The 27,259-nt window shown below is 47.8% G+C and overlaps 2 protein-coding genes and 1 long non-coding RNA gene across 3 annotated transcripts in view; 1 reads left to right on the top strand and 2 right to left on the bottom strand.

Annotated features, from left to right (window-relative positions):
- Positions 1-3,049: 3,049 nt before the first annotated feature.
- Positions 3,050-6,749, bottom strand: LOC115307625. The gene is made up of 2 exons (XR_003915941.1): positions 6,640-6,749; positions 3,050-3,339 (listed from the first exon to the last, which is right to left on the bottom strand). It is a non-coding gene; the product is annotated as an uncharacterized LOC115307625 (long non-coding RNA).
- A 1,033-nt stretch (positions 6,750-7,782) lies between these two features.
- On the top strand, positions 7,783-10,164 carry CENPV (centromere protein V). Its single transcript, XM_029961326.1, has 4 exons — positions 7,783-8,183; positions 8,966-9,035; positions 9,437-9,551; positions 9,895-10,164. The coding sequence occupies exons 1-4, from the start codon at positions 7,960-7,962 to the stop codon at positions 10,017-10,019; spliced, it is 534 nt and encodes a 177-aa protein (XP_029817186.1). The 5' UTR covers positions 7,783-7,959; the 3' UTR covers positions 10,020-10,164.
- A 702-nt stretch (positions 10,165-10,866) lies between these two features.
- Positions 10,867-27,259, bottom strand: part of PIGL (phosphatidylinositol glycan anchor biosynthesis class L) — a gene marked incomplete at its 5' end in the record, with an annotated part of 56,515 nt that continues 40,122 nt past the window's right edge. The window contains 4 exons of the mRNA XM_029961293.1: positions 10,867-11,085; positions 12,172-12,305; positions 17,857-17,888; positions 25,583-25,650. Of these exons, the coding sequence (XP_029817153.1) occupies positions 10,987-11,085; positions 12,172-12,305; positions 17,857-17,888; positions 25,583-25,650 (333 nt within the window). The remainder of the gene's footprint in view (positions 11,086-12,171; positions 12,306-17,856; positions 17,889-25,582; positions 25,651-27,259) is intronic.

Raw genomic sequence — 27,259 nt, 5'->3', positions numbered from 1 at the left:
TGAAAACACCGCTGTTATGGAAAATACTCGCCTCCTTTCCGCTCCAATCACTCTTCTAGGCAAAAAGGGGGTCCCGGAGTCTCAGTGAAGGGGCTCACACCCATAAAAATCCGTAAATTTCTGAGGGTGCGGATGGATCTGGAAGCGTCCTCCCCCCAGGCGCTGCAGTGAGACGGTTGTAGGGCGACCGGGAAGTCCGTCGGTGATTGGTGCGGCGTGACGCAGGGCGGGTGCTGATTGGCTGACACGAGGGGCAGTTGGCGAGGGGCGGGGGCGGCTGTTTCAGGGAAAGCTCTCGAAGCTTCGGCGCCGCTTGGCGCTGATTGGTGCGCGGTGAGGTCACGCTGTTGCTAAGGGGGCGCCGCCTGGCGGGGCAGATTTCAGGATCGGCGGGGGGGGGGCAGACCCTGAGGGGACAGGGATGGGGACAAGGGTTGTAATAGTGTGGTACTGTGGCTTTTTAACCCCTGCCTTAATCCCAGCAGTGCTCAGGGAAGAGCCTGAAATGGACTTAAGCAAAGGTGCCCCCCAAAAAGGGGAGTGACCCTTGGTGCCAAAGATTTGTGACCCCCAGTGCCTCTGACCGACCCTTCCCTGAGGTGGCTGAGAATTCACGAGAAAGCCCAGAACAGTCTGTAGGGCTGGTCCCGTCCTATCAGGCTGAGAGGAGAAGCTGGGAAAAGCAGGACTGAGTTGGCAAAGCTGGTGAAATACATAATTTAGGAGTTTGGGGAGCGCTGGAGGCTCCCGGTGCGTCACACGAGCGGCCCCAGTCACGCGGCCCAGCTCCTGAGCTGCCCTTGGAACTGGCTGGAACCGGGCTGACCGGTTAATTCTCTAATGTGAGCCTGCAAAACAAGCCCCGTGATGAAATGCTGACATTTGTAATTCAAATGCTTGTTTACTCGCCTCCAGAACAGGAAGCTTCGATGGAGCAACTTCCTTCTGTGAGCTGATTTGGAAATGTGCCCCGGGTTAATTAAGCTTCATCGTACCTTTCAGTCTGTCTCTTAACTCATTTTATGTCATATTAAAGCTGGATATGCAAAATCCAAGAAGGTTTTAATGTGTTTTTTAGCAGCTTTACCTGCTGCTCCTTCAGTGAAGACAGATGACCTTGTTCAATCCTCCCCTCACAAAGCATCAGCACTCGTGTGACTGGCAAGATTCAGCACAGAGCTGCTCTATTTCCCCCTAAAAAAACCCTCAAACCTAGACAAAAATACAAAACCACCAAAAAACCTCAACAACAACAAAACCCTTTTGCTTTCCTTTCTCCTAACAGGGTTTCTAGAACCTCCTGGTTTACAGTAAAAAGGAAATAAATCATCCTACCAGTAATTACTTGCACTGTAGAAACAGGAAGAGGGAAAAATGGTAATTGGAATGTTCAGAGACAGCTCCATGGCAATATCCAACCTTGGAAATATTATTTGGCTGCATAAATTTAGGGTAAAAGGCAGAGTTGGGCAATTTTCCATTTGTATGCTTTGTGCTGCCAGTTTTGCTCAGTTTTTCCACCAGGCTGGTTTTGTTTGGTGGTACCAGGGGGACTGAATGTTTGCTCCAAGGCTGGTCTGGGCATGCTGTACATCCCAGGCTCTGCTCCAGGGACAGATTCTGCCATGGAGTCTGGAGAGACCACAAGGAACTAATATTTACAAATGTGAAATGCCACGTCTGTAAAGCTGGAGATGAACCACAGGCTAATGTAAAGCCTGGGCAGTGTCTGAGCACATCAGACTTGCATTAAGGATTTCACTGTGCATGTCTCTCTTTTTAATGTCCTTGTAGGTAGAGAAGAAGAAATTTCTGTCAGTTTTTCCTTTCTGTATAAACCAAAAAGCAGAGGAGCCTTCCCTTGTGGCTTTTTTTCCAAAGAATGGCTAAATATTGTACTGCTGTGCTTGTACAAAGCACATGTATTTAACAAACATTCCACTCTTCCTCCAGTAGCTCTTGGTGAATAAAAATCGTCAAGCAGCTGACTCTGAACTGTATATAAATAAATGCAGAGCTGAAAAAACCCAGAAATCTGTATCTTGTGACTGGCCTGGCTGCACAGGTGGCTCCAGCCTTCGCCAGGGCACGGGGCCTGCAGTTGGGAACACATATTTCTTTCCAAGTGGTTTCAAAAGTAGGTCACTGGGCAGTAGTACAAAGCAACCTACTTTCAGGAGAAGAATCTGGGGTCAGGGAAATGTTTCCAACGAATCTGTACATTCTGGAACACAAGCTGGGGCTGCTTTTCATGTAGGCTAATGTCCTAGCAACGAGGGATCATTTTTCCATGAGCACTGTGGACTGAAGCAATCTGTTTATCTTTAGTTACAGGGTTTAGCTTGGGACAGCCAGGCAGGCCTTCTGAGGGTGTGTGGCAAGACCAGTTACTGTTCTTTGTTCAGACAAAAATAGGGCTACGTGCCATAGGGAAAAAAACAACATATATAAACTATATATATATATTCTCATCTCATAACATTACTCACACCTACCTCAGATCTCTCTCACTGTGTATAACACTGGATAATTATATTTACTTATTTATGGTTGTGGAGATAAATATATTCTCCCCAAGCCTGTAACACTGCAATAAGACCCAGACTTTGCTGAAGTTCCACCCACGAGATAAACAGACTCGTGGCATGTTACTGCTTGTCCCTGTGCTGCCAAGTTCAAGGGTTACAAAAATAGTGAGTCATAATTCTGAGTACTGTGAGATTGACTGTAATATTATGAGATTACCAAAAAAAGACAACTCTCTGAGTTTTGTTTGTAAAGCCTTGTGCTAAAAAAACCTTCAATAAACAAAGTTTTTAATAAGCTTCCAACTTCAGGAACTGAAAGCTTAAGAAAAACAAATAGATTGGTAGTAAAAAGAGGAAAATGAGGGATACTCCTCTGTCTGTTTGTTTAAAGAATATTTTAACTTTGCAGGACACATGGGATTCAGCTGTAAGATCTGTGCTGCCCTGATAAACAGGCTTGGGCACGTCTCTCTCTGCAGGTCTGAATGACCCAGAGGAACATGTGCCAGTTCACTCTGCTCTGATGGAAGGAGACTTAGAGAAGGCATTTTATGAAGCCACCATTGGGCTAAAATCACAGGCTTGTGTCTGCATGTTGTGCCAGTGAAAGCAACAGCTAATAACTAGGTCTATTCTAAAAATTACTTGTCTGCATGTCTCCAGTCTGCCTCCTGCCCGTGAGTGTTTTGGAGCCGATCCAAGCTGCAGTGCAGGGAGGGAGCTCTTTGTTCACGTCCTCTCTGCTGCCTCGGAGCTCTTTGAGCTTGTGGTTTCTGGGGTGAGGAATTTCAGCAGGATAGCAAAGAAGCACCTTGAAAAACAGACAGACAGACAGACAGAAGTAAGTCCTAAAATGCTGTTAATCATTGCTGATATGTTCAATAGAACCCCTGTGACAGTGAACAAAACCAAACACTGCCAAGGCTGTTCTGACCAGGCTTTATCCATCGGCCCAGGGGTGACACCTCCTGCACTTTGTTTTCAGATCCAGCTTGGATCCCTTGATGGTGAGGAGAATGTCCAGAATGCTTCCCCTTCTACCAGAAGACTAAAATCCGAGCACTGACATTTTTCTCCTCTGAACAAACCACGTAGTTTTAACAACCTGTTCTTTTCGGTGTGGTGTCAGCTATACACAACTCCTAGTCCCCCGCTTATTAGATAAAAAACATCACAATTCCTAATTCCCCTTCACCCACAAACATGTAGCTGCTTTCAGTGTTGCTTTGGGGATGAAAATGCTCCTACAGACAGAATTTCAATGTGGGCTGTGAGCCAGAGCTGCAGAGCTGAGTCATTGTTATACAAGCAGAGCTGAGGTGGCACAGAAAAATCCCTTTGTACTTTAACACTGGAACACGTCAACTGTTGGACTTTGAGTATCACAAGCCACACGTACACAGAGAACCAACTGTCATTTACTGGACTTTTCCTCTTGTATATCTCATCATCTGTCTGGATAATTCTTCCTTCTCCATTTTGCTTCACAAGTTTAAGAGCAAATACATTTTGCATCAAGCTATTGGCCTCTACTAAAGTCTGGCAAACATTGCATCAACTTTGGAATAATGAAATGAAAGCTGTTAACTCTCTGGACAGTAGGAAGCACCTGCTGCCCAGGTACACTGACCATACCCTCCCTATGTGATCATTGAAATTTAGGGCTTTCAAGTCAGAATACCTGTGAAATTTGTCATCATCCAGAGGCCTACTGTAAAGCTCTTGAACTGATTGTTTATGTGAGAGCCAATTTTGAGCTCTGAGAATCCTCTGTAATAAAATAAGGAACAAATGAAAAAGAAGGAAGAATTACTGTGGCCTTAGGAAACCAAACTGCATTTTGTTCTTCCATTTTTGTCTTCCAGTTCTTTATCCTGAAGCATCACAGAGGAACAGAATTTAGCTTCTCAAAACACTTTCTACATTTAAAATAAGCTGAATTAATTGTCGAGGGGCACAGAGAGTGACAGATTTGCAGATATTACAAGGACTGCAAACTCAGTGTAGAGTTTTCTCCATGGAACTGCTTTTTGAACATGTACAAGTGCAAGTGGCTCCTGTCTTAAAGAGAGAAGGTCATTTCTGTGAACTGATCACTAACAAGCTCCTACAATACATTCTGCCAAGTCTGCCACTGAAATTCTGGATTTCAGTGTAGAGCAGTTCAGTGTTTTTAGGACAGGACAGACCATGTAGGCTGAATCCTGTGCCTGCTGCTGGCTGTCTCTGTGCCAAAGGGAACTGAACCCCCCCTGCAACCTGCACAGGCTCAGTTTCAGTGCGTTTCCAGTTTCACCTCAGCGACTTTTTCCTCCCAAAATATAAGGTGACTAACACGAAATCTAGTGTGACTAAAGGTCTGGGAGTGGCTCAGATCAGGAGCTGCAGATGAACACGTTGGCAGGGGTCAGAATTAGTCACACAGGGTGTATTAAAATGGTTCCATTAGTAATGAGTAACCAGTGCAGAGGTTCAGAGGGATAACAGGAAATTGCAACTCGGTGCCCTTTCCTATCATCGGAGAAGTGCTGAGCCACAGGATTGTTATGCAAATCCTGGCATGTGCCATCTCAGGAGGCAGCCTGCACACTGTGGTAGCATGTTTTTAAAGCTCTTTTCCAGACCAAAGTGCTGATAGATGTTTCATTCATCACTGTCCTGTTGCTTTGACATATTCCTGGCTGAGACCTGACCTTCTGCCTCTCCACAAACCGTCAGCTCAGTTGTTTACATCTTTCCCCGTTCCCCTTCTTGGAAAGGGCAAGACATTAAGTCCTGTTGAATACAACTCCTTGATTAGAAGTCAAACAAAATAAACGTCCACTCCTGCAACACTGGACACAAAGTTCATCCTTGGAGTGATTTTTTCCCCCCCCAACCAAATGTGACTTGGACACCTCCAAAATTTGGGCTTTTTCCTGCATTGAATAGTTTTACTTGAAAAACAGCATTGGCTTTCAGATGTTCAGGAATAGTTTTTTTAAGATATTTACCAGTAGTGGAGTGATTTCACATTTTCCTAAGGTTTTTTCTTTGTTGGTTTGATTTGGGTTTTTGATTATTTGTTTTTTGGTTGGTTTTGGTTTGGTTGTTTTTTGTTTTTCAGGGTATGTACTTTCTTGATTGTTTTCCTTTTTAAGGCTTTGGTTACTGAATTTGTTAAAAGCTGTCCAGCGGGAATCCTGTTAGAAGCCATTTCTCTACAAGGCTGCCACGATGACTTCAAACCTCAGGAAGGACTAAACACTCTTCCAAAGGTGCATCCTGATCCCAGGCCTGTCACACAGTGATCTTGTGTCTAAATGAGGGTTGTGCACAGCAGAGATGCGAAACAACAGCAGCCCCTCAGGTCTGCAGAGCACCTTTACATCCTTGAATAGGTGAGGCATCATATGTTCAGAATGAGAGGGAAAACCTCGGGCTCATGCCTGTGGATAACTGGCATGCCTGGCCTAAGCAGGGATTGAGGTGGGAGAAGTGAGCTCGCTGTCCCTCGGGACACCATGAACAACTCAGGCCTTGAACTTCTGTGACTTCCAGCTTTGCTGGCTCACAGTGCCCACCTGCCCCTGGCCCTGCTGGGCCTGAGACCCTGGAATCATGGAATCACAGAATTGTTAAGGTTGGAAAAAACCTTTAAGATCATCAAGTCCAACCAGTCCCCCAGCACTGCCAAGTCTGCCACTGAACTATGTCCCCAAGTGCCACATCCAGTCATTTCTTGAACATTTCCAGGGATGGTGACTCAACCACTTCCTTGGGCAGCCTGTTCCAGCGCCTGAACACCCTTTCAGTTAACAGCTGTTTTCCTAACATCCAACTTAAACCTCCTCTGGTGCAACTTCAGACCCTTTCCTCTCATCCTTTCTTATTCCCTGGGAGCACAGCCCGACTGTCCCCCCCCTGCTCCACCGTCCTTTCAGAGAGCTGTAGAGAGCAATCAGGACCCCGCCGAGCCTCCTTTCCTGCAGGCTGAGCCCCCTCAGCCGCTCCTCATCACACTCGTGCTGCAGCCCCCTCCCCAGCTCCCTGGACACACTCCAGCCCCTCGATGTTCCTTCTTGTCGTCAGGGCCCCAAAACCGAACCCAGGATTCGAGGTGCGGCCTCACCAGCGCCGAGCACAGGGGAGTCAATCACTACCGTGCTCTTGCTGGCCACACTATTGCCGATACAAGCCAGGACGCCTTTGGCCTCGTTGGCCTCCTGGGCACACGCCGCCTCTTGGCGACCCAGCTCCGCCCCCCTGTCCCGCCGTGTCCCAGCCCCTTCCGCGCCCCTTCCCGTTCGCGTTTCCCGTTCCCTTCCCGTCCCCATTCCGCCGTCTCCGCGCGCCTCTGGCGAGCTCTCCCGCTCGCGCCGGCGCGCGCGCGGGGCGCGCCCTGGCGGAATGGCCGCGCACTTGCGGTCAGAGGGCGGCGGGCGCGGCGGGGACCCGCCGGGGCGCGGGGCAGGAGCGCGGGGGGATCCTCGCCCAGGGGAAGGCTGAGCCCCCCCTGGCCCCACGGCCCCCCTTCGATCTGGGGCGCAGAGCGGCCGCTGGGCCGCCTTCCAGAAGGCGGCACGGGCTGAGCTGCAGGAGGCGGCGCGGCTGCTGCTTGGACGCGTAGTGAGTAGCGGGGCCGCGGTCCGGCCCCGGCCCGTGGGACCTGCATCGGGGGTGCGCGGGCTTGCGGGAGGTGCCCGCGAGGGCGCGGGGGGACCCGGGGGCGGGGAGGGGGCGCGGGCACCACGGAGAGAGTTGCTTTTTCTGCTAAAGCTTCCCCTGTTTTACGGCTCTCTGGGCAAAAATGCCCTGGGGGGGCACCGCGAGGCTCAGCCTCCAAATCTCCACCCAGTTTCCTGTGCTCGCTCTTTGCAGAGCGCTGCACATCATCGCCGCGCTGTAATCAGTAAGTGTCCGTGGCAGGGAAAATCTGAAAGGAAAATGGTTTTCCTTTGCGTTTTGCGATTGACCCGGCACGGTGAGTCCGCCCAGCTGCTAAGGAGGCAACTCAGACAGAGGGAGAGGCACAGGATGAGAAATTCCCTGATCATAAAGTTCCCCCGCAATTACAATCTGAAATAAAACACGTTTCAAATATTATGTAAAATCCAGCTATCTCTGCTTTTTCTAGCTTTTAAATGGAGCGATATTAGTGGTGCTGGAGGAGTTGTGGGAAAAATTGTGGGAAATTTCGGTTCTCAGTTCCAAGCAGGTTGTCCTGTGGTAATAACCCTGCTTTCTGTAGGGTCGTGCAGGACTCAGCTGCAGCCTGGGTGACACTGTGACCCGGACTGTGGTGGGGAGCTCTCTTGTACAGAGTAGAGAGTCCTCGAACTGCTGTTCTTCTTTCCTTTTCAGCATTTTAATTAAACCACAAAAGCAATTGCTGTCAGGACAAAAGCCATTCCCTACCTCACTCTGACACATGGTATTAAAATACATTTGAATGGATACATTTCCTGGTGTTCTGCAACTGCTCAAGGCAGACCTGAATAATGTGTATAGCCTTACTGCTCTCTTGGCCAAAAAAAGAGAGTATGATCACAAGAGCTCTGTTGTTTCTCTCTCCAGTGAACACAGAGGTTTGGTCAAGCACACAGGAGGCTGTCACTGTGGAGCTGTCCGCTTTGAGGTCTGGGCTTCACCACATCTGCACGTGTTCAACTGCAAGTGAGTTGTTTTGTTCCCTGTTCTCATACATGAATATCAGCTTGTCTGCTTTTGCAGCCTCAGAGCTAAAAGATGAGACAGCTGCAGAACACCCTCTGAGCTGTTTCCATCGGGTTTACCCTTAATTACATCCTGAACCAATGTGAGATCAACACCAGGGATTTCAGGTGCTGCTTCTCTGGGCAGGACTTCAGGTCTCACAGCCATGCTCATGCAGAAAGTGTCAGGAGAGATCTAGTGAGTGCAGGTGCTCAGCCATCTGCTTTATATTTCCTCTCAGTCAGTGGGCTCAGAGCACATTGATCCTTTTTTAACTTGGTCTTCTCAAGTGACATTACATCTCTGACCACATGTGCCTCAAACTAAAACACTCTGATTTCATTAGTGATCTCCCTTTGCCTGCAAGCTCAGGGGTGAACTTCTGAACTTTGCTTTCTTGTTTGCAAAGTAATTAATGTTGGCAAACTTGGCCAAGCATGGTCTGAAAGATTTTTCAGGGCTAGAGTATGACCTTAAAGAGCTGTGTATGTGAAGAATATAATGTTTGGTGTAGGAAGACACCTTAAGGGGGTACCTGTGTAGGGTCAGTCTGTTCCATGGGTGTGCTCAGCCAAACACTACTGACACCACGAGGCCACTTTCACCACTTACCTCTGTGAAGCCACCCAGGAGCCATTCTAACTGTCAGTGGAGTTTCTGTTGTCAAGAGGTCCCTGCTAGATCTGACTGCTGCACTACATCTTGTCCACTGCTTCCAGAAAGGTCTGCTTTTTCTTTTACAGTTGCAGCATTTGCACAAAGAAACAGAACAGACACTTCATTGTCCCAGCGTCGCGTTTCAAGCTGCTGCAGGTGAGAGTAAAACACAGTAAGAGCGTGGCCATGAGCTTGAGCAGTATAACCCAGTGTTAGCCTGGATCCAAGCAACACCCAGTTTTCTATCTTAAATTCGTGTGTGGCTGTTGGGGGGAAATGGCTGAATTTTGTCTTGTCTGGTGTGGGTGTGTTAGTGCATCTTATTTGGTGAGGTGATGCTGGAGCTCTTGCAGTTCTGAGGCTTGACTGTTATGGACATGTTTTTACATACAGAGCACAGGGGCTCAGAAAAGGAGCATGAATGCAGAACTCTGTGTATCAAGATAGGAAGGTGGTATTTTAAATTTTACATTTCTTAGCTATAGGCCTAAAGTAATTTATCCATGTATTTATATGGAAAACTTATTTATATAGAAAACTGCTTTTCATTGGCTTAGGGTGCTGATAATTTGACAACATACACCTTCAACACACACCGTGCCCAGCACACGTTCTGCAAGACCTGTGGTGTCCAGAGCTTTTATACTCCTCGTTCCAACCCAGATGGTTATGGTAGGTACAAAGAGGAAGCTGTGGTAACCAAACTGAACCACCAAGCACCCCTTGGGTAAAGCCTCCATTGGATGCCAACATGACAGCAGGGAGCAGCATGTGTCTTAAGAGTTTGTCCCCAAAGTGTTAAACATCTGGAACTGCAGCCTGAACCTGTAGCTCCTCCATAAGAAAGTCTTACCTGTGATGTATGGGCTTGTGCCTGGGACAGGATTCTCATCCAGGCTCCTCAGCCTTACAGCAATAGCATTTATATTCCCTGAGATGCCCCATCCACAGAGTGGTGCAGGCATCTCCCTCATTTCCTGAGAAGCAGGTTTCTGTGTGCTCTGTCTTTCTTCAGGGATAGCTCCCCATTGCCTGGATGATGGCACCGTGCAGACCATTGTCACAGAGGATATCAATGGCAAGGAATGGGAGAAAGCAGTGGGGGAGCATAAGACCATCAGAGACATGTCAAAACCTTGACAAAGCCTTCCAGCAACTGAACTTGGAGCACTGCTGTGGAACTGCAGTCTGGCATTTCCTGGGGGATGGATGGTGAAATCAATTTCTACACTACTGTTCTCTGTTCTCTGTTTCTTAAATAAATCTTTCTATGTTGATTGTCTCATTCCTTTGTGACTTTCAGCTGACAAACTGCCTCTGCTCTGTAAACCACTCCAGGGTTGCTAGTTTGGCACTTTGCCTCTAGCTGTGCTAAAGTTTAAGTCACCATATTAAAAGACCTAGTTACAGTCTGGCTCTCTTGCACCTCATTCCTACGTCCTGCTGAGACTCTTGTGAGTTGATCTTGAGCCCCGTGTTCTGAAGCAAGAAAAAATGCTCATGTTTCATGAGGGACACTCTGAGAAGGTGGAGCCTGCAACACAATACGTATGAAAGAAGCAGCAGCAGCAAAGATCAGTGCAATTAGAGAAATTTGTATTATTTCTGATGTTTTATTCAAAAGCATTGGCTTTTTAAAGTTCTGACTGAATAAGAAAGGTCTTTGTAGATCTGGTATCTGTGGAGATAGCGTGTTCTTTGGAAAGTTCCTCCTGATATCTCGATTTTATAAAAGCACCAAGAGATAGTTGCCAAGCAGTCCTTGCAGCTGTATCTTTTTGGGGAAATAGTTTGTGCCATATCTTCTCCAACGCAGAATACTCCTGCATTCAACTCCTAATTAAGTTAATCCAAATTTCTCATCCCAGTTAAGCTTCTACAGTGAGAAAACAGAGTAGCTGTTGAACCCTGTTCATCTCAAGGTATCTGGCAACAAGATACTCAGAAGGAAGTTCACATGCCTGGTTTCTGTAGCCTGGAGAATGCTACACAAAGAGCATCCCGTCCTCTCCAGCACATAACACAGGAGTCTCCTTTAGTCCTGAGCCTGGCATGGTCCTTTTTTTTTTGGTCATTCTTTTCTCCTGGAGCTGTGAGCCACGTCCTGCTACAGGAGGCGCAGTGAATTGACCACCATGTACCGTGAGAAGAGCACGTAGAGGCGACGGAACCAGAGCAGTTGGCTGCGATGGCACCGCATGGCCCTCTGGAAGGAAAAAGAGTGGAGAGAGCATTACAAGAACCTTCCAGGCCTCGTGTGAGGGCAGTTTCCTAGGCCTCCTGTGAGGATCACTGCCAATTTATAGGACAGCCTGTTTTCAGTGAGCAGTGGGAGGTGGGAGGCTGCCTAATCCACGGGGCCTCTCTGCCCCTGTGTTTCTGGTGTTGTGCTGGCTGATGTTCAGAGGGTCCTGCTAGAAAGGACATTATCAGCTGCAGATTGGTGCTGAGACAGTGTATTTATCACTTATAACTCCTCCTCCCCACGTGATCTCATGCCTGAGTGTTCACATGCTGGGGAAGCAGGAACCTGATAGGTGAGTGTCTGGGAACATCCCTGCATTTCCTTCTGACCACACACTGCCAGCTGAAACCGAATATTTACAGAGCATCAGCAGAGAAAGGTCAGGTTTCAGAAACAAAAAACACATGGAAATAACGAACACCACCTCTATCTGAGCAGTTTCCATGTATAATTCTCCCTTTTAGCAGCCTCAAAAGCAGGAAAGTTCTGCAATTTGTGAATTAACAGCACTGTTTTCTGGGCAAACATTTTCATGCTATGGAAGGGGAGCTAATCAGATTCTGATACAGGGAACTGTGGACAAATGTGTGAGATCTCATGCAGCAAAATAAAATATGCATAGCAAAGAAGGGAACTCTTTGGACCACAAGCTGACAGGCTGTTTCTGTCTTTAGTTAGAGCTGTGGTCCAAGGATGCTGTTCCTGACATGGAGTCATGCCAATCTTTGACAGGCCATTCATATATTGGGAATATTAAGTTGGATCCAGTCTCCTCTGAAATGTATCCTGCATCCTGGATGCAGTGTAAAACTCAGTGCTCTGTGACTACTGGACACCTCTGAGCTGCAAATCAGCTCAGCCCCGTCCTGTCACAGCACACGAGGTCACCTGTCTTGTCTGTTCATGTTTTACAAGTCACTGCAGACATTCCTTAGTGACATTTATAACCCACTTATGAAATTCCCCGTGAATGTGACACTTCTGACTAAAGTCTTCACAGTGATGATGAGCCATTCAGGCAGGTTAAGCAGGTGCCACAGGTCTCACCTTGGCTTGCTCAGTCTCCTCCTCTGAGAGGATGAACAGGGCATCCCCGGGCAGGAGGCAGGAAATGGGCACATCCAGGAAGGAAATGTACTTCCTCAAGAGATTCACTGACTCGAGCACGAGCACACGGCACCCTGCACAGAGGAAAGGGGAATTATTTCAAAACAACAGTACTTTAAGGTGCCCTTCTCTCCAGGCTTAGCAGGTCTTTGCAGGCTCCCCTGTGCTGCTGGATTTGGGATCCTGTTGCAAAAGGGGAGCAACTTTTCCTGATGCTTCCACCAGGATCTCTTTGTGCCCAGTGCATGTTTATGACCATTTGTACCGGTTCTTATTCAGTATATGACTATTTGTACTGGTTCTTGTTTTGTACAGTCTGTTGAAAGCTCCAATTCTTACCTACAGAATAAATATTTACATATCTCGGGAATGGCAGTATCAAATATTAACTCAGGCAGGCAGTTACACTTTAACAGAGTTCCACAATACATTGCTCAGATGTTTGTGATGAAGCAGAGGAAGGTAAAATGTATAAAGATTCTGCTGTTTGGAAGCTTTTTTTTTTCCTTTTTTAAAGATCCCCTTGAACTCGAAAGTTGATTGCTATTTTTTTTATGGCTAAATTGTCTTCACTGATGAGCTCGGAGCTACTGATGGTCCCATTTAGAGCCTGTAGCTCTCAAAGGAGCTGCTTTGGGATTTCCTGGGGCTTGGAAGCTGCTGTGATTATGCTCCACACTTCACTAATTGTATTAAAGTGTGACAGAAGAGGCCAAAGTCACAGTTTACACAGGTGGTCAGAGACACAATTCGATTCACAATTAGATTTTCTTCAGTGTGCCCTGAAACAGTGACATTACTCAAAGGAGACACAAGACAAAGCTGAGCTGCTGCAGAGGCTCCTGATGCACCATTTCAGTGTGTGAAGCCTGTGCTCAAGTCTAATAACTGCTTGAGCTGGTGGTGCTCAAATGCCTTTCAGCCCTACAATGTCAGCAGGACTCGTGTCCCTCTAAGGGCAAAGATTCTCCAGGACAGCAGCAGGAACAAAGAACTTTTCCCTACTTTGGACATTTGGTAGATCCCTCAGTTTAACCTCTACCAAGTCTGAGATAGGAAGGGAAAACCTGTTGCTCTACAATTTCCTGGAGATACAGGGGAAGCTCCCACAAGTCTCCAGGGTAGTCTGGCCCTCCAAGATGCCCCATCAGCACCACTCCTTTCCCAGCCAGGGGGCTGTGACACACTGAACCCAGGGACAAACAGCACACGTGGGACCATCCTGACAAATCCCCTCATAAGTGATTTGTGTCCCAGCCTCTTCCCAGTGATGCTGACTCATTTCACTGCAAAGAAAATGAGTCAGTCAAAGCCTGCAAGGGCAGGACATGGCAGCCCCCATAGACTCCCTCCAGCACATCTCTGAGATCTTTCAATTCCTTTCTTTCTTTTTTCTCCTTCAAGAGAAGATTGTTCCAACTTCTCAATAGCTTCTTCCACTCTCCAAAGAAAAACTGGTAACTCCTTATTTCAGTGTCTCAGAGGGCTCCAGGGCCATGCCCCCTTTTCATTGATCCTGGGACGTGACTCCTCAGCAGGACGGACAGAGCACACAAAGGAATTCTTTTCTCCCGCTGTGGGCAATGATGGGCAGGGGTAGAGGCCTCAAGAGGAACCACTGGCATTTCTATCCAGATAAAAGCTGACAGGAGTCTGTGCTGTGCCAGGACCCGGAGGAAAAGCCCTCCTGGAACTCCTGGCTCAGGGAGCCGCCGGGAGATGGCGGTGTCCGCCGGCTGCGGGAGCGGGACCCGCAGCGCTGCCCGCGGCGCTGCCCGGCCCGGCCGGCTCAGACCCCTCTGGCACCCTCTGCCTCCAACACCCCTGCCTTGACTGTGCCACTGCCGTGTGCCCACCCCCGTCCTCCCGCAGCCTCAGCCCCCAGCCCTGCAAGGTCACGGTGCTCCCTGAGCAGCAGCTGTGCGATGAGCTCTGCCAAGCTCCCCGCGGGGTCCCCCGGACGTGCGGGAATGCAGGGAGCCGTGGGACCAGCACGGATGGCTTGTGCCACTTCCTGACCGCGAGCCTGAGCCCCCGGCTCGCTCCCGGCCCACCTGGACAAGTGACAGCAGAGCAGTTGCTGTTTGGCTGCCATGGGTCTCAGCTGCTCCTGCAAAGGATGCTCTGCAGGGACAAGTGCTGCACTTGCTCACAAACAGAAGTGCCCTGAGGGTTCTTCTACTCCCACTACAGAATTTCTTGTTTCCAAACTTGGAAGGAAACTTGTGATGTGCCACGAGTGGGGGAACTCTCTTCCCCCTTCTCTGCAGAGACCCTCTGGGCTGCTGCTGTGGGTAGTTTGAGAGAGAAGAATTAGTGCTGCACTGTGGCAGAGGAAAGGAATAGATGTGGATCCTCTTGCTCTTGTCCTCAGCATTCCCACTGGCCACCTGTTTGCTTTTCAAACAAGGGAAGACAAGGCTAGAGCAAACACGGGGCAATGGATCTTTCCTTTCCTGGATGGTTGTTAATGGACTCTGGCAATGCCATGTGAATTCCTACTTGCAATGATGGGAAGAGAGGCCTGACACCCACAACTGCCCTCTGAAGCCTGGACTGCTCTGTTAACAAAACATGCTCTCCCTTTCCTCATTTTTTTTCCCTGAGAAATATTAATTCATGCGGCAATTACACATTTTGTTCCCCAAAGCCCAGCAATAGGGGATAAAAACCACTGCAAATGATTTCTGTGTGGATCTATCTGACCTGCTGTGCCCTCCTCGGTCAGATCAGGCAAAGGGGTGGCATGGTGGCATTCAGCCTCCCAAAAAAAGGGCACTCTAAGAGCCTTCTGTGCCAGTGATATCACAAGGATATCCATGTGCTGACAGCAAAGCCTGTTCTGCATGGGAATGTGAGATGAAATGAAGCAGGGAAGGAATGTACACTCCAGGGAGAGATGAAAAAGGGTTCAGAGAAACAGGCTGTTCCCTGCCAAGCAGGGTGGGAGCAGTGCTGCCATCGAGGAGTCCACTCCTGTGACACCAGCAGGTGAAGCTTTTCAGAGCCTGTTGTGACTGTGTTAGGGAGCCAAACAGGTGTTCCAGCTGGAGGCCCTGAAACAGCAACTTATCCAGAGGCCTCTGAGCTAACACTGGAATCCACGAAGTAACCTTGGGCAGCCTGGGAAAGAGAGAAAGGAAGCTGCTAACTCCAGTGGAGGAATACCTGTGATGAGTACCTACACCCAAAGATAAAAACAAGAAAGAGAAAACTGTTTTAGGCTAACACCACTTATCGAATATATACCGGTATATAGTTAACAATAGTAGTGTGTTATTAAAAGGTTTGAAAGAAGTGTGTAAACTTAAAAAATGTGTGTAACAGTGCAAAAGGTAGATCCCTGTGTGCCTCCTTTTCTGTACCGTAGAGATCATTGCACTAAGTGTGATAAAAGTGTGTTCATGTAAACATTGCATGACCTTTTCCACCATTTATCTGGGGACAATGAGGACGAAGAATAAAGCCTCAAACTCATACTGCAGTCAGATTGTCTTGTTTAACAACTAAAAGACGTTTCAAAAAGTGCAAAACTGCATTAGACAGATTTTCAGGCGTTGGCAACTGTGACCTGGGCAGGAGGGGATTAGCAGTGTAATACAACCTCTCTAGGTTGGCAGAAAGGGCAGGATCAATATAGCTCATGGATTAGGCCTGGAATAGAAGTGTGTGAAGCCTGCAGCCTGCTCGGCTTGGCTTTCTGCTTCCAAACCACTGAGGCAGCAGGTCTGCCTAGAATGAGGAGCTCCTGGGCAGATCTGTGTGTGCTGCAGGCCTGCACTGCTCCTGAGGGATGGAAGTACACCAGCTCTTTTGGAAGAGCACTGGTTATAGCTGGAAGGGGCCAGTGGCAGGGGTGGGAGCATAGCCAGCAGCCGTCTTGACTTCCTGAGACAAGCCCAAGTATCTTGTGCCCAGGCTGGAGAACTTGATTACAGATTATAAAAAGCCTGTAGTGTTTATGATGGCTAAAGGCATTAGAAAGCAAAGCAGGATATTTAGGGTGCTCATTTGCATATCACTGAGGCAATGCAAGGCTTAGCTGGCTTTTGCATTTGCAGAGAGATTTTCTGTGGATTCCCTGGTCACATGGGCTTACACAGGTTCACCCACACATAGTTCCTTCTTACCAACAGCAGAGCAGCAAATTTCCATGGCCTGAACATGCCTTTCAGCTCTATCCAGACAGCCTCAATCCCAGCATCACTCTTGTTTCATTAAGCCCCTCTGATGCACAGCCCTGCACGCCTGCCAGATCAAATTATAAATACTGGGAATTTCAATGAGACTGGAACTATATTTGGAAAGGCTTAGCGTAAGCAGCAGCATGGGAGCTCCCCGTTCCTTTGGTGTTTGTAGGTCATGTCAGATGTGATGTAATCAGAGCAGCAAGGCTTTCACACAGCTCCAGGAGTCTCTTGATGCTGCTGGAGAAATGGAAGTGTTCTCTATACATGAGTTCTGTTTCAAACCTGAATGAATTTGAGGCTCAGCCCATACTCAGGACCATAGTGAATCTAACAGACCTGCATGAATAGCACATGAAAGTGGCTCAGTGTAGATGGGGCCTGACAGCCAGCAGTGACATCATCCACTGCAGGTCCTTGTCCTTTGTGCTGCACACAGAGCTCTGTTGCATCCCAGAGCTGAACAAAGAAAAGGTCCCAGGAAAGAAGCTGGCATTATACTGCTCTTTCATAAATTGGGGAGCTGAAGAGACTGGAGTCAGAACTCAGCTAAAGGGCATTCTGCCATCTTGGCTCACACTCTCTCATTAGGTCTGCAACTTCCTGCTAGCAGAGAATTAAAACTGATTTGCTGTGACTCATTCAAATCCTACAATGATTTGGGAATTAGCATTAAAGGAACACAGCCCAGATGGCTGCTGAGGGAACAGGAGGTTGACTGGGTGGGCCTGGTTGAGCCACCTTCCCATGCTCTGTCCAAAGAGCTGATTGACAGCTTTGTGCCTAAACTAGTTCCTCACATTTGTCCCTGAGTCAGGCACTGTTTGCTGGAGATAAGGGCTGCAGCTCTGCTCTGGGACAGCAGCTAGAAAATGGGTCAGGAGCAACTTGCTTCTGTAATTTGTTTCTTTCCTTTACCTACTTGTACAGAGGGTTTCTCAGGGATTCTTGCTCATTTGTAGATGAGAGAAGCCATTACAAAACTTGCTGTGCCACTGCAGATTTCAGGTACCTTTCCTGAGCACATTTTGATGGAAGCTTAACTTGGTACACGCAAACATTCTTGGCTAAGCTGGTAATGGTTTCTGAGGCCTTTGTCACAGAAAAGAATAACAGGCTTGTAAGTAAGACATGACCAAAACCTCTGTGATTAAGCTGAGAGACCTGGAAATAACACTCATATTCACCCAAGACAGCAAAAGGCACAGGGCAGACACTGAATCACAGCATCGAGACAGGAGAACCCCTAAGGACAGAAAAGTGATTGTAGAGAAGTCTGAGTGGGTAAAAACTGCAGGAGGATAAAAGGGCAAGAAAGAGTTGAGCTGCAGGTTGCATTTGCATTGCAGGGGTGAGTTGGGCAGCTGGAACCCTGCACAGAACATTGATGTAAACAATTGCCCAGTGCCTGCAAGGGCAGGGATGTGAGGTGACCTACCTTCAGGTAACTTCCCCTCTGAATGCAGGTACCTGTGAAAGGAGAGATACATGTGGGTGAACACTCAGTGGAGTTATCCAAACCCTGATTTTACAGGTATAAACTCTGTACACTAAACCAGCCCTTTTCTCTTCACACACACACACATTTACAATGGCCAGTCTTATGAGAACCTTCAGGAGCTGACACTGGATGCACACCTCAGGCAGGGATAAGCCTCACTGCCCACACTGTTCTGCCATTACTTTCCTCATCTTGGCTGCTGGGACACATCACAAATAAGCTCTATAAATCCAATTCACTCTCAAACTTCTCAAGTTGCACTAAGGGAAACTGCAAGAGGCTGCCAAAGGCTATTCACCTCTGGGAGCACTGGCTGTTTAAAGCCCAGGGTCTGCTGGCCAGGGACATTGCCTCAGCAGCTCCTCTTTGGGACCAGCTTCTTGTTTTCTAACTCACACTGGCACTGGAACATCTGAGAAGCTGCTCTGGCTTTTTGCTCACTGAGACTTTGATCCCTTCATGATTTTGTCCTGGATAGTCTCTGTAGCAAAAGTGCTTCCCTTGGAAACAGGATGAGGGGACCAGTGTGGGAGATGTGAACAGTGAAGGCACTTCCATCAAGAAGTGTAAGCAAATGATCCTGGTATGGCGAAAGCATCAGAGGGTATTAGCTTCAATTCCTTGTTAATTCTCTTGTTTTTCCTGCTCTAGCCTGTGGCTCATGGCTTTGGAGCAATTGTGCTGACATTCCCATCTGCATCACCACAGATTTGGCCCATGACAGGGCTGGGAGGCAGCAGGTCTCCAGCAGATGGCACTCAGGGCTGTCCCAGGCGTGCTCTTCCATGAGGAAAAAAATTCCAAACAATGGAACATTTGCCAAAAGGAGAAAGGAAATATAAAAAAAAAAAGTTATTTAACCCTGAGTAATATGTAAAGAGATTGTTATCACCTTACAGTGGTGTATTAAACGAAGGACAATGTGCCAGTTCATGTGTAAATCAACCAGGATCAAACATGCATTATATGTAAACTGCTGTGTTTCTCCAGTCACTTCAAACTAGGATTATCTCTGGCTATTGGTTAAGTTCAAGGAAAAGGATTAACTACACAGGCATAGACAAAATAGGAAGCACGGAGTAATGAATATCCAACACAATTCAAAGCAAAAGTCAAGCCAGAAATGCAGGTCATGGCAGAACTCAAACAGCAATCAGAAAACATATGCCTTACACAGATTCTCCTGCCAGTGCTCTCCTCTGCTCCAGAGCCAAAGCTCTGCAAGCAATACCATTTCCTACTAAACAATGGCCTTGGAATACTGACTTGGCCACCTTCTACCACTCAAGTCTTACTGCTCTGACAAAGATCATTAAATGTTGCCTTGTAAACATTACCAGCAATTTTTTGTGGGCAGTGGAGGGGGAGGAAGGTTTAAGTATCGCCATTAATATCTGCTCTGCTCTTCTGCCAGAGGTTTCTTCCCCCACAAGTAGAATCTGGCCACCCAAAGAAGTGATTCAGCACTTGGTACAGCAGGCGGGGTGGGAACTTTATAGAACAAGCTTGGAGAGATAAAGCAGTGAGTGGTTGTGAAATCTGGCAAACTATCTGAAGGCCCAGTGTCTGTTCTGGGTGTGCTGCTCTGCCATGGAGGCACCTTCAAAGCACTTACTGAGCTGCTCCCAGAGGGAACTAATAATAACCATTCCTGCCAGCAGAAACAGGAGCAAGAGATCCACTTCATATGGAAACATTTCACCAGGAACAGGCAGCATCTTCAGCAGGGAAGGAGAGTTTCATTCAGCAGCAAATTAAGGAGTTTATGCTGTCTAAGGGTTCAGGCAGACACAAACTGTATTTTGGTTACTGAAAGGTCCTCAAAGCTGCTGCCAGCAGACCTGCCATTCATCTGGAAGAACAGGCATGAAGAAACTACTTCCCTGCTCATCCTTTTTGTCCTGATCCAAATGCTTCAGGACTCAGCAAGGCTCAGTGCAGAGCTCTGGGAATGGGCTCCACCCAGCTCTATGTGCAGAGGAATTGCAGCCTTGCTCATTTGTATTTCTCAGGCGAGAGATACTCTGTGGTTACAGAGAGAGAGAGAGAGAAACACAAAACTCTACCTCCTGCACACGTTCACAAAATGAGCCAATCCTCTCCCAAATCCATCGTCTCGCTCCCATCTCCACCCTGCTGGAGTGTCTCCATGGGACACTTCCAAGTAGGGGAGAGGTTGCAGCTCTCAGTCGTTGCCATTTTGGGAATGTTGTTTTACAGATTGGACTTGCTGTGGTTTGGGTGAAATGAAAGAGTTTGGCATAAAATCCCCAAAAGTCAAACACAAACACGCTCTTTTTCAGGAGCTTTTTCCATGTGGGTGTTGTTTTTTTCCCCCCGGAGACACTTTTTATAATTCTTTTTAAACATGAAGTGACCTAAGGTGGCTTGTTCCCACCCACCCACCAAGTGCCAGAGGCTGGTGATTACAGGGCACCTCTCACTGCACCCTCTCTGTTGTGCCTGTGGTAGGTTCAGATCCCCGTGGGAGACCCTCTGCAATGAAAAATTTCAAAAGGCCATGAGACATCTGAAGGCTCCAACCATTTCTGCACTGCAAGAGCTCAGCCCCGACTCCTCCCTCGAGGACCAGCTGCTTTGAAGGCTGTTGCTGTCTGCAGCCATCAGCTGCATCTCAGCAGAACCACTGAAATGGCCCAACAGCCCCGACCCTGCAAATTCAGGACTGAGTTCCTCCCAAATTCCCTGCATTTATTCAGTCATCCTCAAGGAAAGATGTGAGCAAAGTGAGTGGATCAGCTCCTGTGTGGCACCAATCGGTGAAACCTCCACTTGGTGGAAAGAAGAAACAAGTCAAGACAGAGCTGAAAACTGGGTCTTGGGGAACACAGAGCTCCTCTGGGGAACACAGAACTCTGGGGCTGATCCCCTGGTGGGTGTGTTATGGTTTTGGCCATGTTCTATTTGATGAGAAGTTGTTCACTGAATTCAATGACTTCACTCTCCAAACACTCTCCTGTGCCAAAGGCAAAACCCTTCACTGAACTGACTGTGCTGGCTGCTGTGGAGCACTGGGGAAATCCAATTCTGGAGAGCATGGAAAGAATGGATGTCTTAAAGCTGTGCTGGGGCTCCATTTAGAATCCCGAACTCTAATCTGCCTGATTAATCTGATGAAACAGATGTGAAGGAGGAAGAACAGCCAGTCTCCTCAGAGTCACAGAGATATCAGAAGGATATACTTGCCAGATGTTGAATGTTTGCTATCTGGAATGCCTCCTCCCTCCCTAACTGGACTTTCTGGCTCTATTTCCATGCACCCTGAACTACACCATGTAGCAACATGCAGTTTGTAAAATGCTGCCCAAGCTCTCTGTACTCAGGTGTAGCAGTGGCAAAAGATGTTTCTGCCAGTGGCAATTCAGAGATGTTCCAGCTGCCAGAGCTGTTCCCTGGCTCTGTGCTTTGGGCCCTGCACTGCCTGGGAGAAGAATGTGCAGTGTCACAGCTCCACTCACTGCCTAATGATGCTGGAAGGACATCCCCTGAGGCTGTTTCTTGGGAATAAAAAACTACTTTGGGGGGAATCCCTTCAATGCTGGTGCCCTGTGCTCAACTTTAATCCTAATGGCTCTCAACCATGTCAGGGAAGGGGGGCTGGGATGAATGAACTTAGTCAAATTAAGGAATGAGGGAGTAAATGAAGGAATGAGATAAAATCTAGGATAACATACCCAGCCTATGGTATATTACCAGACATAAGGCAGAGTCCTCTGAGGGAAGTCTCCAAGGATAAAGAGTAGAGGACAATTCTGTCTTGACCTTATGGGGGCAGTCTGGGTGCAACCTCAGCCACCACTCCTAAGATCCCCAGGGACATCTAAGATCAATAGAATGCATGGGACAGCTGCTGAAAGGAGGGAGAGATTAGAGTCCCATTCCAGCCCCACACTGTAAGAAGGCATCAAATAAAGTGGTAAATGGGATATCATTCACTATTATCAAGCTAATCACCAAAAAAAATAGCTTCCTTCCTGCTCAACACATCCTTTAAGACCTGGCCTTAGAAACCCCACACAAGCAGAACTGTGCTTTGTTGGGATGTGATGCAGTTGGTGGCTTTTGGGAACGGTACCCACCGAGTCTGTGGGATTGGCTGGACAGTTCATTGTTTCAATATACAGATTTGAAACTGGCACTTAACCAACCCTCCTCTTTCAGGGAACCTCAGTGCAGCCCTTCTGCACAATGCCCATGGCATTCAGAAATGGGGCATTCAAGAGCCAGGCTGTGACATGTCAGTGCAACAAGGCATCAGTGGCACTCAGGCTGCATCATAATCAGCTCCAGAGTGATAAAGCACTAAGCTCCCAAATATTACCTCTGCACAGCCTCTTTTACAACCTACCACTGAGCTGGTGAATGCTAAAAAACATCCTGCAGGACTGAGAGGTGTTTTTCCAAATGGAATTGACGAGAATAGGCTCAGCTAATGATTCCTTGATGTAGCTTTTTATATGGCATCATTGATAGAAGTTTTATGGATGCAGTTGCTATAACAACACAATGCACAGTAGTTAAATATAGCAGCTCCTATTTTCCACTCAGTTTGCTCTGCCCTAAGCAGACAAGACTATTTTTTTTCTGTTCTAGCTGGGATGAAATGGATTTGATAGCTCACTGAAGAAAACAAGTGGTACAGTCCTTCCTCCTCCTCACAAAGATGATTCCTTTCCATCCTAAGCAATCAAGCAAACAACAAACCCAACAGCCCCCCATTTGCCAGGCTCCTGGGTAAGAGGGGTTATTTAAAATCAAAATGCACAGTGACTCATGCAAAACTAAGCCCCCTTGATATTACATGTGATCTCAGTGCAAACACCGTCATTTCAAAGTGCAGGAAAAGAGAGGTTCTCCAATATTCCTGTCACAGAGTATTTACCAAGGTTATTCCCACAGTGCCTACAGACTGGCCAAACACTGAGGGAGCAGTAAAGTGACCTGGATGTCACTCAAACCCTGCTCTTCCTTGTGGATGAGCGTAAAGGATCCAGCCTCTCTTGGCCACAGGGAAAGCTCCTGTTTTGGGGGAAAAGAGAGAATGATGCTGCTAAATCAAGGTGACAAAGAAAGAAGCAGAGCTACAGAGGATTGTTTCCAATTCCCTCTGTTTTGCTACTGTGGGTTTTTCTTGGGTTTGGGTTGGGTCTCTTTTTCAGTTTGGAAGCCAGAACTGAAATACTCCCAGGGGAGACTGAAATCAAACAGCAATTTGTGTTCCTCTCCCACCCTGTTTTTTCTCATTTTTCCCTGCAGAAGAACAAATCCACCCTCGAACCTTGGCATTTCCCAGTTCCTCCCAGATCTGAAGGCCAGGCAGGCACACACAGCAGCTGGACTCCTGCAAGCTGTCAGGAGGAAGGTTGCTGCAAGGGAAAGGGCTCATTTCTTCTGAATAGTTCCTGCTCCTTTGAACATAACCTCTGCTCCAGACACTGGAAAAAATATTTATGCCCTTAGCAGACAATACTGAGCATCTGCTCAGCTATGACCATTGCCTGAACTGTTTTATTCCTTGAAGCTGTTCCATAATTTGCACCTCCTGAAGCGAGGAGTTGTGGGAGGGGTCACACAGCCTGTTCTACCCCTGCTCTTACAGAAATAATCCCGTGGGTGGTGGACACAAGTCTATCTCCCAGGGACTGGGAGAATCCAAAAGAGCCAAGGATCACTGCACCAGCCCTCTGCTTCATCTTTTCCACTCAGAGCCACAGTGGAGGCAGAACCTTGCACACTTTGTTTAAAGATGGTTAATAAACACATTGCACATGATACCTGGAGGGGAGAGTTCATTTGCCTTTCCTTGCCATGTAGCACTGGGGCCCCTGGGGCTCTGCAGAGCTCTGCTGGCACAGGGGGAAGGGAGAAGGCTCAGCTTGTGCTCCCAGTGCTGCCTGTGCTGGCCAACATGTGAGATCTCATCAGGGCACAGCGAGTCAGGAGTGATACAGTCACGCTCTACTTCCTCCATAACACAAACTGAAAAATAATGAGGGCAAACAAGCCACTAAAAATAAACTTAACCTTTCGGTGGCCACAGCGTCACTCCTGCCACATGCAGATGACAGGGCCACCATGGTTATTTCTGCTGATTCAGGACTGGAACAGAGACAAGACACAAAGCAGCCCTTAGTTAATGAGAACTGCTCGTGCTCTGGTGTCCCTATCAGCATGGATCTCATCAGCCCAGGACTGCTGTAGCTAAGGACTAATGCAAAGGTCTGAGTTCAAGGGGCTTGCAGACAACGAATATTTCCAGTAACATGCTCTGAGATGAGAAGAAGGTTAAATCCCCCCCACACCCACAGGAAACCTAAAGCACAAAGGTAGGAAAGTAATTTCTCCACAACCACATAGTAGGACAAGATCAAAATCAAGAGTTTTCCTTAACTTTCTCCTACATAACTCAGCTGCCAGCTGGTTTTCCCATGATCTCTTCAGGATGTAAGGGGGACACACAAACAACAACCCGCCCTCCCTTCCTATTTGCAGGTCCTGCAGCAATCGACTGAGCAAACAGAGGCCCAGGCAGCTGGAAGCTCTTCAGTCCCTCTGTGCCAATGGTATGAGCATCAACCTCTGCTCCTGGGTCATCAACCTCTGCTCCTCACTCACTCCTCAATTAGCTGTGCCAGAAAGCATCTCCCAACTCAGCCCAAACAAACACAGTTTGCTTTAACTCCACCCCCTCTCCTTCTTTTAGGCTATTCCAGAAGTTGCTGGGAACAGCCATGATCCCCTCTAATGCTGAATTCCAGCATCAAATGCTTTCAGCATCTTCCCAGAGGAGTTCAGTAGGTCCCAGTACAGGTTCTGTGGCACTGTAGCTTTTTCTAGGCAAGTGAGAAAGGCAAATCACTGGGATGTTGTCAGCACGGAGAGCCAGAAGAGTTATTTGAATGGCACAGATGATTTAGAAAACAAATGGGTGCTATAAATACAACCTATACTTGCAAAGAGTTCTTCTCATGCCTGGGAAAGGCAGGGGCAGCTCTGGAGGAGATCTCTCTAGGACACAGTGAGGTCTGAATGAGCAGAACGCTAAAGTAAAATACAGTGACTGTCCTGCCAGCAAAATTTGGGTGATTTTAATACAGGGCCTTCTGTGTAGCAACCTTCCCACAGCACAGGGACAGAGGGTCCCATAATGTAAGGAATAAAATGGTGAAGGAACTAATTGGCTCTTCCTAAGAGTGGTAAACAGGGACAGCTCCAGTGAAAGAGCAACGTCCTTGGGTCAGAGAGGTAAATTCAGGGACCTGGACAGGATGGCAACATCCCCTGGAATGGTGGTGCAGAACTTTCCAAAACCCAACTACCGACAGCTCAGGCATCAGCTATTCACACACCCTCCTCAAACCAGAAGTGCAAAGTGATCTGTGGCATATTTCAGTGGGATCAAGGACAGGAAGAGCAAAGAGGGCCCAGTGAAAAGGAGCCTGGCAAAGCACCAGCTGATGGAATACTAAAAGATGCTTTGGTTATTTACAGAGCTGTGGCAGTTTCTCCAAACAGCCTGTGCCCCACAGCCTGGCACTCAGTTACAGCAGTGAAATCAATGCTGGTTTTGGTTCTGCTCACACACAAGCACCTCGTTCACTGTGTAACTCCCAGGTGAGGATGCAGGAAGAGCACACTGTACCTGACAGCAGAGTAAAGAGAGATGTGGTTTGTGTGGCCACTCACTCCTCCCGCATCAAAGGTCACCACCTGCAATAAACCACAGAACAAGAACCATTTAGGAGGAGGAGGAGACTGTGCAGTTCCCAGCTTTGACATCTAACACAGCACTGCCCCAGCCCATTGTAACTAACGAGTTGTTTTTGTGTTGCACAAAGAGGCCTTGTGTGTGAACTCATCATGCCACAGAAATACAACTAAACAAACAAGCCACTCTGGAACTAGATGACTACACAGTCTAACAGCTTGAACAACAGAAAGATGACAAAGATCATGTTCCCACTGGCAGGATGCACTTGTTACTTATTACCAGGCCAAAAGGTCACTTTCAAAATGATCTGTTGCAAACATGTTCCTGACCCGAGAGGTCCAGCTCTATGAATCACTCTCTCCTGGATCTGAGAACATCCTAGAATGACAGAGTGAAACTATACTTTGCTGTGCTGTGGATCAGGACACATTGCTGTAAGAAGAGCCCCACGATCGTGGACGACTGTCCTGGTTGTAAAGAGGCTTCACCAGAGGATAACACAGTGATAAAATAATCTGATATGAGAATAAGCCTTTTTAAAGAATCAGCTGACTGCACTTTTGTACAAATGGGAACTTCATAATGCAGAAGTAATGTGTGAACACAGCACTAACCACTGCCCAGAGCACAGAACACCCCTGGCTCCCTGCCCTCAGACCAGCCAATGATGTGTCAGGGGTGAAGCACCACCCTAAGGGCTCACTCACTCTGTGGTGCTGGGCAGTGGGTATTTAAAGGTTCCCACTTCCAACCTAGCAGCCAAACAGGCAGCACAAAGTGTAGAGCAGACAGGGAATGTGTGCTGGTTCTCCTTCTGGGTGGTGACAGTGACAGTCCCTGGCCAGTCCAAAGTTCAGTCTTTGAGAGAGGCCCAGTAGCAGAGCCCTCCACAGCTCCCTTCTCTGGGACCAGGGAGAAATTATAAACTCCCCACATCTCAACCAATGTCTGCTCCCTTGCCAGCTTGTTCTCTCTTCAGGGAAGGAGAAGAAGAATGGCACTGCCTGGCTCACTCAGCACAGCTCCCTTCTCAAAATCTGTTTTATGTGCAGGGCCTGGGGCACTGGGTTAGAGATCAAGGGAAGGCCAGAAGTCACCTCACCCGTCCTGCAACTTGCTCCTCCACCCTCTGTCAGGCCCTCCCCACACAGGGGACATTGCTAAAGAGGGAGAGGAAGCACAGAGACAGCAATCAGAAACACTTCAAAACCCACAACCTTCAGACAAGCCTGCTTTAAACCCATCCACCCAGAACATGTCCACAGCCAGACTTTCCACGTTGCCCAGTGGCTGTAAAGATGCTGCCACCAGGCAGCCCAGGTTGCTCTTGGCTGGCAGGAAGTGGTGGGACCGAATTCAGCTTCATTCAGGTACAAAGAAGCATTTTCTGGCCAACCCTTATTTCATAAAGAGAAACAGGATATCTTCAGCTTTGGCTGCTGTACATCAGCGTTACCCAGGAGCTCTGCAGGGCCTGCCCTGGTGCTCAGCCCTCCCTATGGATACCAGCTTTTGGAGCAGCTCATCTGGGAAAAACATTCATAAATTCAGCTCAGGGAATGAGCATAGCACCCTGTATTTTGCAGATAAGAAAAAACATGCTCTGAA

The sequence above is a fragment of the Manacus vitellinus genome, unplaced genomic scaffold (assembly GCF_001715985.3).
Source record: "Manacus vitellinus isolate BGI_N305 unplaced genomic scaffold, ASM171598v3 scaffold_32_pilon, whole genome shotgun sequence".
In the NCBI taxonomy this organism is placed as follows: domain Eukaryota; kingdom Metazoa; phylum Chordata; class Aves; order Passeriformes; family Pipridae; genus Manacus; species Manacus vitellinus.
Note: the sequence above shows the minus strand (reverse complement) of the source record. Positions and strands in the feature narration are given on the sequence as shown.

Excerpts from the sequence above, each read along its gene's own strand:
- CENPV (XM_029961326.1), top strand. The coding sequence starts at position 7,960 with ATGGATACATTTCCTGGTGTTCTGCAACTGCTCAAGGCAGACCTGAAT. Across the intron at positions 8,184-8,965 it reads CTGCACGTGTTCAACTGCAA|TTGCAGCATTTGCACAAAGA; the intron begins GTGAGTTGTTTT and ends TTTCTTTTACAG. Across the intron at positions 9,036-9,436 it reads CGCGTTTCAAGCTGCTGCAG|GGTGCTGATAATTTGACAAC; the intron begins GTGAGAGTAAAA and ends TCATTGGCTTAG.